The 12,731-nt window shown below is 33.7% G+C and overlaps 1 protein-coding gene across 1 annotated transcript in view; it reads left to right on the top strand.

Annotated features, from left to right (window-relative positions):
* LOC118198488 (neprilysin-2-like) overlaps positions 1–12,731 on the top strand; it is a 93,030-nt gene that overhangs the window by 25,649 nt on the left and 54,650 nt on the right. The window contains exons 5-6 of the mRNA XM_085821453.1: positions 6,174–6,388; positions 10,664–10,822. Of these exons, the coding sequence (XP_085677579.1) occupies positions 6,174–6,388; positions 10,664–10,822 (374 nt within the window). The remainder of the gene's footprint in view (positions 1–6,173; positions 6,389–10,663; positions 10,823–12,731) is intronic.

Below are 12,731 nucleotides of genomic sequence, written 5' to 3'. Positions count from 1 at the left end.
CATTGTTCGGAAAAGATTACATCTTTACGTGCCGCTTTGATGATCATACATAAAACGTATAGAGACGTATAAAATCTGTCCATTGTTTCTATCTTTTGAAGAAATTAATGAGAGCTTATTATGAGCATTTCCTATGCATTAAACTTGAAGAAAAATGCGTAACAGAATATACCAGCGGTGCCCAACCTTGTGCTCGCCGATCGTTTTGTATGTGCTCGCCAGCTCGATTAGGTACTACGAACAAAAAATATTTTAAAAATAACCATTCATTGATATTTCTTAATTGTTAAAACATAGTAAGCATTTATAGTCATCAGAGATATCTTGCAAGACGCTATTAAATAACTGATTGCTGTTTGATGCACTTGATAGCGAACATGGAATCTTATTGGTTCATTCCGATGTTAGATGGCTCAGGGGAAAGTATTCAACGATTTGTAGAACTTCTTTCGCCAATAAAGCAGTTTTGGGAATCCGGAAACGAAAGTTATAAAGAATTGCACGATAATAATTTGTTATCCGATCTGTATTTTCTCACGGATATAACAGCTAAACTGAACGAAGATCTTCAGGAAAAAGAATAAACCCTTTTTTAATTGACTGGGACTGTAACTGCTTTTCAGATAAAGTTAAATTTGTGGATAAGTCAGATGAAAGAAACAAATTTCACCCATTTTCAGAATTTCTCAAGCCATATTAATAACCACAAAGCAATTGAAACAGAGAAATATTCGGAAAACCTAAATGCACTGAAAAATAATTTTAAACTCCGCTTCTCTGATTTCCGTAAAGTTCAACCAATATTGTTATTCATCTCAAACGCATTTGCCGAAATTAATATTTCAGGTATATCACAGAAGATTGGAAATATGCTTAACAAAAATGTTGATGTTTTGAAAATGTGCTCGCGAGAGGCCAAAGGTTTTGGGCACCACTGGAATATACCATACTCTTCCACTTAATTGATTGTCAGTTACCGTTTTTAATGTACGTAGTTATGCTTCCAGTCATTTGCCGCAAGGAAGTTTACGCTGACTTTCTGCAGTCTTTTGATGTCGAACCAAACTATATAAAAAAATAATAAATAAAAATCTGAAACCTTCAGATTTTATATTACGCCCAAAGGGGCGTTTTTTAACGTTTCTGTGTTACCTTTAATTATTAAATATCATGTTCTTCGCACTTATATAACACTATAAACTTATGTTCAGAATGTTGTTGTTAAAAGTTTGCAATTAATCTATTTTATTTTTGTTCCTATGTGGAAAATAGTTTCAATTTACGAATATTCAAGGAGACAAACGACCTTCTGGAGCAAATTCCATTCGTGAACCGATGATTCACCGTAACGTGAAATATTGCTTCGCAATATTTAAAGTAAAATTAAAATTATATAGTTGAGTTTTACAAAATACTCCTGTCGTCGTTAAAAAAGTTCTTTAAGCTCTATTTTATTGATACTTCTTTGATGATTTTTAAATAATTATTTTGTTGCACAATATGAGAAACTTTTCTTAAACATGTAAACTTTTGCGTTCTTCGTGTACAATTGTATATAGACTTCCGACAGATAACACGGGTGTTATATGAAAAGAAAATATACTACATCTAAAGAAACGATGTTGAAATTTGTATCTTTGTTTTCAATTCTAGATATTTTACAAAAACATCCGGATGAAAACACACCTGATTATATTATCAAGTTAAAAAAGCTGTTTCGGTCTTGTATGCTCGTTGGTAAGTCTTATATGAGTTTATTCTTTCATTAGTTATTTATCTATAAAAATTCAATAAATAATGAGAATGCTTTTCTCTTGATGATGTTTCTGGACGAAAAGAGTTACTATACGTTTTACGTTATAGTTGACTGGAGTACTTTATAGGCTAGTGATACATGGTTTGATTTTTGACAACCTTTCTAAATTGTTGTCAGACTGTGATATTTAATAATATGGAAAACATCACGTGTCCTCACGTACGTAGCTTATTCGGAAACTAAGTACCGTTTCACTCTAGCGCCGTCGCAGCGTTGTGGTAGGCGTCCCGCGCATGCGCAATAGTCTTTCTTGTTCACTGACTTTCAATTGTCGCCATTTTGGTTGCTCTATGTTGTGTTTTCAATTTGCTGTGCACATTCAAAATGTTTAAGACAATTAGTTCTCCCGCTGACTGTGAGATTCGTGCCGTGATTAAATTTTTGAACGCGAGGAATGTTAAAGCGGCCGAAATTTATCGTCAAGTGACAGAAGTTTACGGTGAATACGCGATAAGTGATGGAATGGTGAGAAAGTGGGAAAGAATGTTTAATGCAGGTCGAACAAATGTCCACGCCGAGGCTTGGAGTGGTCGACCTTCTGTTGTTACCGATGATTTGGTAAGGAAAGTTGATGAAGCAATTCATGAGAACAGACGCTTCACAATGACAACTCTTTCAGAGGCATTTCCACAAATTTCACGTACTGTTTTGTTCGAAACTGTGTCTGACCGCTTGAATTATCGCAAACGGTGTTCCCGATGGGTTCCAAAAATCCTCACTGATGTTCACAAAACAAAGCGATTTGGTAGTGCCCTGACATTTCTCACGCGGTCCAGTGATGAGGGAGAAAACTTTTTAAACCAAATTGGGACAGGTGATGAAACTTGGGTGTGTCATTTCACACCAGAATCGGAACAACAATCGATGGAGTGGAGACACACTCATTCTCCGAAAAAATAAAAGTTCAAAATGCTGTGGAGTCGTGGTTATCGAAACTGGCGGGAAGTTTCTTTGATGATGGTATACAAAAACAGGTCACCCACTATGACAAGTGTTTGATCATTGGCGGAAACTATGTTGAAAAATAGTCTAAGACATGTAGTTTCATGTAAAAATAAAATTGGATTCGAAAAATTCGTTTTACTATTTTTTTTTTTTTTTTTCAAAACGGTACTTAGTTTCCGAATACGCCTCGTAATTGAGTTTTTGACAGAAGAAGACATAACACCAGGAAATATTGTAAACACCTCATCGAAAAGGTGAGTTGCAGTGTTTAAGCCGAGAATAGTATCCATTCGAACATAGTCACAGACCAAATCGCAGTGTGGTTATTGCCCTTAGCTCATCTTCTAAGTTAAAAGCTGCGCGTTCTAAAAGCTAAAATTACGATTATATTCTTTCAACTGAAAGAGTTGTTCAATCAAAATTATGACCTAAACAATGCATGAAATTTGCAATAAACAGTAATCTACCGACAGATGCAAAGAAAATACCTGTAGCGAAACATACTCTTCGCTGTACCTAACATTTATTTTTGAAAATAAATCAAATAATGCTACAAAAATCTTATTAACATAGAAGGGCTATTGGTCTCGAAACAGTCTCGAATTTTGCGTCGGTTCACTACAAACGTCCTTTTCACTTTTCAAATTGTTGCCGCCAAATACAGTGGGTGATCGGCTAACGAATATAATCTGTTACAGGACTATGTTCGCTATCCGAATTGTTCGTTAACCGATCATCGATTTACCATAGAATTTTTTATGAAATCGATTAATTCGTTTTGGAGACCCTAAAAATTGAATTAAAAAAAAGATGTATAATTTGTTAGTAAGTTTATTTAAAAAAATAATACATGCATATAGCTTTGCATATTAATCAGTCCTTTTCATTTTTACTTCCTTGTACGAAGTAAAAAGAAAGTATTGTAATCGCGAAAAGTTTCAGGCAGCATATTTCAACGAAAATATCCATTTTGACCGCTATCGAATGCAATTTAATGATGGTTTTTTTTTTTTTTTTTTTTTTTTTTTTTTTTTTTTTTTTTTTTTGGGGTAATATCTGTACGTAAGAACAGAATAAAAGACTCTTTTCCTCCAAAAAAAATTATAAAACTGCTTTAAAATGAAGTCTCAAAAAAATTTTTCATTGCGTCTGTACGAACATATGTACGTACTCGCATTACTCAAAAACGAGTAGACTCAGAACGTTGCAATTCTGTATATAGGACTGCTATAACATGCAGATGTGCACCTCGTATTTTGGTTGCAATCGGCCGCACCAAACCTATATAAATATATTTATGTATATATCCACTCTGTCACCCGGCTCAGTGATCTGAGTTTCTTTACACTTACATGTCTGTAAATTGTACATTTTGTGTTTTAAAAATGATTGTATTATGTTGTTCTTATCTTCCGGTTAAGGTTTTTATGCCTTTAGTAAATCTGTATGCAATATTTTTAGAATTATCAACAATTTAAGTTGTTTAAGTGCCGTTAATTTTTTTTTAATAGCGGCCATTGATTATTTACATTTGAAACAGCAGACTAGTGGATTTGTTGCCAATCTAGAGAAACTTAGACAACAACAAAGATAACGCCTTCATTTATTATTGCTAATTAAATCATGCTTAATCCTTTCTGGAATTTTTTCCAGGAAATAAGTGTTTAAGATTTACTTCGTAATTTTTAATACAGATATTTGGAGTTTTTATGTATTTTTGCCTTGTCGCGAACTGAGAATTGAATTAATTGAATGAGAAATACTCAATCGTCTGTGAAAAACTGTTTCTTTTTTGTCTTATTTGCTTAATTTCTTCTATACATCGTTCTAGCTTTATTATAGTATTTGAATAGAACATGTGGCAACGATTAGATAATTCTTTAAATGATATCAATTTTGTGCATTCTGAGTTATAATATGAACGAAATATAATACTGTTAAGTGAACCTAGCGGCAGAGTGTCGCTATGGTAAACAAACAGAGTGAATTTTAAAGAATGCATTTATTCTATTGTGGTTTATGCGCTGTTGGCGAAGTAGATTTAATTCAATCCAATAAGTTTAAATGAAATGCAAGAAAAAATGCGTATAATTTAATATTCCGTACAAGGAAGTCATGTGGTGCAAGTGATTAATAGCATTGTCGTTGTAATGATCCCCAACCCTATTGACATCAGCTTGATTTGGGCGCCATTCTAAGACCATTGCTCTGTCATCGTCCCACTTCGTCAAAAGATCTTTAATGGCTGATGTCAGTATTCGTCCTCTTTCGTCTTTCTCTTGTTCAGAAGGAGACACATTTCCTTGTGTTTCTTGGTGTTCTTCATTCAAGTTTTGTTGTTCTTCTGTTGTCAGTACATCTTCATGCTGCATTATGAGCTCTTCTATGTCATCCTCGTTTTTTGGTCTACTTTGGCTATAAATATTCTAATGGAAAAAACATTTTTTTACAATATAATATAGACCTTTGCGGTTTAATAGACGAGCAACATAATTCAAGAGAGATGAAAAATAATTTTTGGTCCATGTGGTTTGCAACCCTGCACATTATGCTCTGAGAGACGAGAAGTGTTCGTCAGAATTCGTTTTAGTTCGTTATCCGAATATGTGTTCGTTATCCGAACACACAAATCTTTCCTGAAAGTGTTTGCTGTCCGATTTGTTCGCAGTCCGAACTGTTCGTTAACCGATGAATGTATTACATTAAAAGAGATTAAATAATGAAGAAACTGCATGAATGTGTGTTTCTTGCACTGTGAAAAAGCAACGGTACCTAGAACCATCAAATTTTGTATAACGTAGTCCTCCATCCGAACATGAGCACATGGTAGTCCGAATCTGGTCTTCAAAGTCTATTTCATATTTTGTAAAACTTTAAATATTTTTACCCCAAAGGGGCAATTTGTCCTGAAGAGCTATTAATTTCGTTTTGGCATTTTGCGTTGGTTCACTATAAACGGCGTTTCACTTTTTAAATTGTTGCCACCAAATATTAGTGTTCTGCATTATATTTAAAGAAAGAATCTGCATGATAATGAAATGAAATAAAAATTAAATAATGAAGAGTTGAATGAATGAATGTATGTTTGTTTCTCGTATACTTTTTCTCGTTTCTAGTCTGATCATATATGGCGTAGGTAAAGCAAAAACGTTCTACGAATTAACTCGTAACTGGCGCCTACACACAAACTTCGACCTACGAGATAACTCGTGGTTGTTAAATGCACCGCAAAGGAAGTCTTAATAGAAAAGCTACATAATACATGCAACTATCGTTTTCGAAAATCTTAACGAAATTGAAGCAATAAACTGATAGACTTGCTTGTAAGATGAACAGAAAATAAATAAATAAATAAATGCTTAATTTATCTGTGTATTAAATTAATAATTACCTTAACTTTTTCTACCGGCAGAGCACTACGAATATATGGGCAATGACTCTCTGAAATGGATTCTGGAAAATAAACTTGGGGGCTGGCCGTTAGCAATGGGAGAAAAATGGAATACGTCTGCCTTCGACTGGATGGACCTTCTCATTAAATTTCGTAAGATAGGCTATGGTCACAATATCATACTGAAGCTGACAGTTGAGGAAGATCCGGAGAACAGCACAGCTAACATATTAAAGGTAGGTACATACAAACATTGGCACTTTTCAGTTTCGCCGGCACAAATCTCGCCAAGCACACTTTATTGGCGACAACAAGCAGTATACACATAAAAAATGTTAACAAATGTTAGCTCTAAGAATTTTTGGTACTATTCCGTTTTGAGAACCGTAAAAAATTGCAGCGAAAATGTATGCGCAAAAGCGCCAAATCTAGCAAACGCGCCCATTTAACAGAGCGCCAAATCTAGTGTACGCGCTGATTTCAGATTGCAGTAAGTTTATATAGTTATGTATTTCTTAAGACGCCATTGAAATATTATTTTAATTTTTAAATACTTTTTTGATATCCTATGGATTTAACAACTTGGGAATTACCCGAGACGAAAAGTCTGCAGTAGAATTTTGAGTAAAGTGCAGAATCACCCACTGCTTGACTCATTTTTAAGAATTGCACATACTTCGGTATCCATGTACACATCGACCTATTTTCACTTAAAAAAAAATCCCAGAATTGCACAAAAATGGCACTGAGCACACCCTTGACTTTATCTGTGTACACATCGACCTATTTTCTCTTAGAAAGTAAAAGAAAATTGACAAAAATGCAATTGTTTTTACCCTTGTAAAAAGCGGCAAACAAATAAGTGGGTGATTCTGCACTTTACCGAGAATGTTTTCATAGAAAAGGCATCATTCATTATAAAAAATTATGTTTGAACAACCAACGAGATGAAACTATGCTTTAGCGATAAGTCTGTATCGATATAGCGATGCAGGCATCCATTCAGTTATGTTTAGCAATTCTTATATAAATTATAATAATGATCTGAAATAGTTATTTACTCTTATGCTTCCATTCAGTCATGTTTAGCCTTTTTATATAAATAATAATAATAAAAAGTATTGTATGGAATTTACCTTTCATCTAAATTACAACACCAATCTTAGATAGTTATTTACTATTATATTTCCTTTCTTGCGTTAGGGTTGCCGCATTTATTTTTCGCAGTACTGGCATCAACAAGAGTTTGGCTATTTTTTACGGCCCTCAAAACCGAATTGTACCGAATTTTTATTTTGAAGGCATAAAAATTTTAATGTCGTTTAAAATTTTGTAAAAAGACATTCATTTAAGAATTGACTATGCCCTCATGGTTCAACATCCTGATTCATTCATATCACGTGATCCCAAGTGATCTCTTCTCACGTAAAGTACGCTACAAAAGTCTAATTCTCTCAGTAATTATCTACATTAATTTCAAGTTAAATCTTAAATTAAATCTTATGAAAACCAAGTTTAAATGCAAGAATTACTTCAATTCGTACGAATAGCTTATTCAGATGCTTACTTCGCTAGTGCATTCTCGTTAGACTTTGCCTTTTCTATATGTTCGCCTTCAGGTGAGCGGTGTGATTTCATCCTAATTGACTTAATTACCGCGAATGGCCTTAGGGTATAAAATTGAACTATCTGGTAAAAATTCTATTTAATTGTATGCCAGTTTTGAAAGAAACAATCTATCTGATAAGAAATGACTGCGACTTGTTTTGAAAATGAGGCGTAGAAGGTTACCAGCGAGGATATTTCGTTTGGCATCGGTTGTACAATTTTTTGGCGACTTTTATCACTTGCGCCTGCAAAATGGAAAAGTACACAAACATCTAATAAAGCAAACTGATTCTACTGAACAAATTAATTATATAATTACTAATGTGATATAGATAAAATGCGGGGGAAAAAAAGACAGTTCTATATCTCCCGGTCTACTTGGCCGATTTACGAAATTCAAACTGCGTTTTTCATGTTTCGAAAGCGCGTAGTAGGATATATATTAGATTCATATATAGCAAATTAATCTAACATAGGCATTTTGACACAAAATCGCACTTTTTCCGAAATAACAAGCCTTTGTTTTTATATATATATATATATATATATATATTTCGATTCTAAGACTCAAATTATGCCTAGATATTAAATTTTGTATTTTTTGGTGAGAAATTTATGGAAAATTTTATCTTCGCGAATTTTTTTCACTTTGCACTTGGCGAACTTATTAATTTATAGCAACCTATTTTCCTTTCCTGTTCTTCACTGTACACGAGCGGAAAAAAACCACATTCATGCTTTCAAATAATTTTAACAAAGTGTGTAAAACACATCTGGCGTTATTATCGCGTATAACAAATATGCCAAACTTCAAAACAAGCCAATATGTAAATTCACGTGTATCTTAGATAATTTTGAATAAAAAAACTTGGCATTTTTGCAGGTATGCTTAGAAATACATCTACATTAAGATGATGGTAAAAATCTTATAGGTTATAATTAAAAATTTTTTTCCATAAATTTTTAAAAATTATTTTAAAATACAAATTTTAAAAGTAAATCATAAAATTGAAGGAATTTTATTTCGTATGAACCTAAATTTCGAAATATGAAATGAAGAATAAAATAAGTTTAATAAAAAAAGAGATATTAATAAATATATATCAAATTCAATTAATATTGTGAAGCTAAAATTGTGAGAGCTAATGTTTTAAAAACTACTCGTGCGATTTTTACCGAAACTTGTCAAATTGGCATAATTTAAGTCGTAGAATCGAAATATGGAAAAACATTGGTATGTTATTTTAGGAAAAGTGCGATTTTGTGTCAAAATGCCTATGTTAGATTAATGCTATATATAAATCTAATACATATCCTAAGTCACGGCTTCGAGACATGAAAAATGTATTGAATTTCGTCTATCAGCCCAGTAGAATGGGAAATATAGAACTGCCCCCCTTTTTCTTTCTTTTTTTGCGGCTGATAGCCTGCTGCTTACTTTATTTGTTTAGTTAGGTATAAGTAAATAACGTAATAATCAAATAAATCAAGCATGCTACCTACTTTATTTGATTACTTAATGGACTACCTTTATTGATTACTTAGGGTAGATTGCCTATTTTATTTGATTGATTGCCTATTTTATTTGATTACTTTGGTAGATTGCCTATTTTATTTGATTACTTAGGTAGATTGCCTATTTTATTTGATTACTTTGGTAAATTGCCTATTTTATTTGATTACTTAGGTAGATTGCCTATTTTATTTGATTACTTTGGTAGATTGCCTATTTTATTTTAATTACTTAGGTAGATTGCCTATTTTATTTGATTACTTAGGTAGATTGCCTATTTTATTTGATTACTTAGGTAGATTGCCTTTTTTATTTGATTACTTAGGTAGATCGCCTATTTTATTTAATTACTTAGGTGGATTGTTTACTTTACTTGATAACTTAGGTTACATTGGCCTTCGGTTCGAGTCATGGAACTGCTTCAGAGTTAAGATAATTGTGTTAAAGTTACGAAGCTGAAAACAGCTGCGGGTGAACGGATCTTCCTGTGCAACGATTATGTCCTTTACAAGGGATGGATGAAGCTTGTTTTCATCTAAACGAAAAACAATTCATGTTAGTAAAGACATGCAACTTTAAGGTTCCTGATAAAACAATCAAAATGAAATGTGGTAGGACAAATGTGAACCTATCGTATCACTTTTCAAATAGTTGCCACCAAATATTAGCGCCCTGTGTTACATTTAAAAAAATTAAATAATGAAGAATATGCATAAATGTATATATGTTTCTCGCATTGTGAAAAACCAACGGTACCTAGAGTCATCCAGTTTTGAATGACGTTATCCTACTGCGAATGTGCACATCTGGAAGCCCAAATTTAAAATTTGGAATTTGTTTTATTATCGATTTCATATTTTGTAAAATTTTAACCAATTTTTGATTAATAAACTCAAGGATTTCAAAGCGAGCCATGGCAACGTTGTGCAGAAAACACATTTTTTTCTCCAGCGCGTGAGACTGGGTATCGGAAATTCTAAAGATGTGCTCATTTTAAAACTATTTTGCGATATTGGTGTTGAACTGAATTTTATGGTTTAAGTGCGAAGAACGTGATATTTAATAAATAAAAGTAACACACAAAACGTTAAAAAAAAACCCTATGAGGGTAATGTAAAATCTGAAACCTTTCACATTTTTAACGCTTTTTTTTTTCCACCAATGTACTAAGTATATTGTTGTTTGGTCTGTTTGTATTTTGATTTATGTTCCACCCAAAATAGATCAAAATGTCGCGAGCAACTCAAAGGTTGCATAAACGTGACATGAAACAACATTGCATAAACAATGACATGAATTTTTTTTCTAATAAATATTTATTACTTATTTCTCATGAACAAATTAGTACTAAAACTTCTAATACTAAAATTACTACACTTTCTTTCCAAAGTTGGAACCATCTTTAGGAATAGATGAGAGAAACGTGAAGCAGTACACATGGGAAAACTTTGAGAGGATGAAAGAAGCAGCTTTACGTTTGTATTCTCTACGGGACACTGATGAAGAAGCAATTCATCAATCGCTCTATTTGGGACTCCATCTTTTCAGAGTAAGTACAGAGGGTTCTTCATTATATTTATAATGCATTCATGAAAGCTCATGGTCATTTTGTGTTTATTTGCTTACTACTGCTAGAAATGCAGCAGCAATCGTGTTGTGACTTCTTTTCTTTCAATCCTTTATTTCAAATTAAAGGTGAAAGTACATTTATTGTTATGGGAAAAACGTATATATTAACGTATATATTAAACATATATATTTGCTGATACACAGCAAAATAAATAGCTGTAAATAGCTCAGTGACAAAACGGATATTAAGTTCAACCTTTCTGGCTCACCAGAAATACCGTAATTTCCAAACTCATTCACAGAGTAAATTCTGAAACACAGCGCCGCGAATTCTTTTTGATCTGTTAAGTCTCCAGGGTCATCAAGGTTCTCAAGGGTATCAGGTAATTGGTTCTAGCTCTCGGAGTAACATATATGTAACGATTTTGTATGCAAGAAAAAATAAAATACAATAGTTGCTTTAAAAATAATTGGCATCCTCAAAATTAACGATTCTAGATTTGGTGATTTCACCCTAAATTCATCTGTTCTTCCAAATTCTAGAATCTTTTATGTTATGTAACAACGTCAACTTAACCAATCACAGACTAACTCTACTTATACCTTAGACCTTGGTGACATAAATAGAGCTAGTCTGTGAATAAATAAATGGCATTTCAGAATGGTATATTGTTCTAATTTTTTCTGTTTCATTGTTTTGATATTTCATTGCAATTTTTTTAGTAGTGGTGTAGAAACATTAGGTATACTTTTGGAAGCAGGCAAGATGAAAAATTAGCAACGCCTTCGCCGGGAATCGAACCGCGGACCTCTGGAATACCGGCCCAGTGTGCAGAACCACTACACCACGAAGGCACGCTAGCAAAGTGGGAGAAATACCATACATACTTCCCATTTTAAAGGGCGACTAGGATTTTAGGGGACCTAGTCGCCAAATCCTAGGTGTAGAGAATCATCATCCAAACACCCTTTTTAGTTCAGGCGCCACTGTAGACACATTAGGTATATTTTTGGAAGCAGGCAAGATGAAAAATTAGCAACGCCTTCGCCGGGAATCGAACCGCGGATCTATGGAATACCGGCCTAGTGTGCAGAACCATTACACCACGAAGGCACGCTAGCAAAGTCGGAGAAATACCTTACAGTGGGACGAATAGTAAACTCAGACGCCCCCCAAAAAACAAACTCAATTCAAACTATGTGTGAACAAATTAAAAAATTTTGAGTGCCTTAGAAAATATTGACGAAAGTAATGGTAATAGTAGTAGTAGCCGAAATGCAGAAGTATTACACTTATTACAAAAGCTGCCATTTATACTAAATTCATAAAGTATCGCTTTTAACATTTTCTTAACCAAGTTTGTAATTTTCTTCCGGCGCTTTGCAGATTGCAGGAATATTTTATGCTTATATTTGTTGAAAAATTGGAAAGATTCCATTACTTTCGGTTCTGCAGTTTGTGAAGTTATGCTAGGTTATTTGATAATGACAAAGCACACATTATGCTTAATTTGTGGCATGCCTTCGTAGCGGACTTTCTAAAGGAATCTGGCTCATGAGTAAGTTCAAAAACCGACCATTCAGCTTGCTGTTTTGCCAGGGTTTTTATTCGAGTTGAACTACCAGCATTCAGCGGTCTTAACCACTCGACGCCTAGTGTTGTGGTATGGTTCATCTCACTAGTTTGATAGTGAGATGAACCATCTCACATCAGTACAAGCCCACGAAATTCATCGTAGCAAGGAGAGCAAGATTGCTCCTATCATTGGCAGGAAGTTTGAGCACTATACAGGTGACAATATGACTTTTCACAGGTCCGTCCCTAATTCTAATAGATGGGATGCCGGGAAGGATGGGTCCAAGGGTCTCCCACCCCTCACCCCTACCAC

Source organism: Stegodyphus dumicola, chromosome 7, assembly GCF_044657685.1.
Source record: "Stegodyphus dumicola isolate Sdum_Otavi_A_Nest chromosome 7, ASM4465768v1".
Taxonomy (NCBI): Eukaryota; Metazoa; Arthropoda; class Arachnida; order Araneae; family Eresidae; genus Stegodyphus; species Stegodyphus dumicola.
The sequence above is the reverse complement of the archived record's forward strand: the minus strand, read 5'-3'. Positions and strand labels throughout refer to the sequence as shown.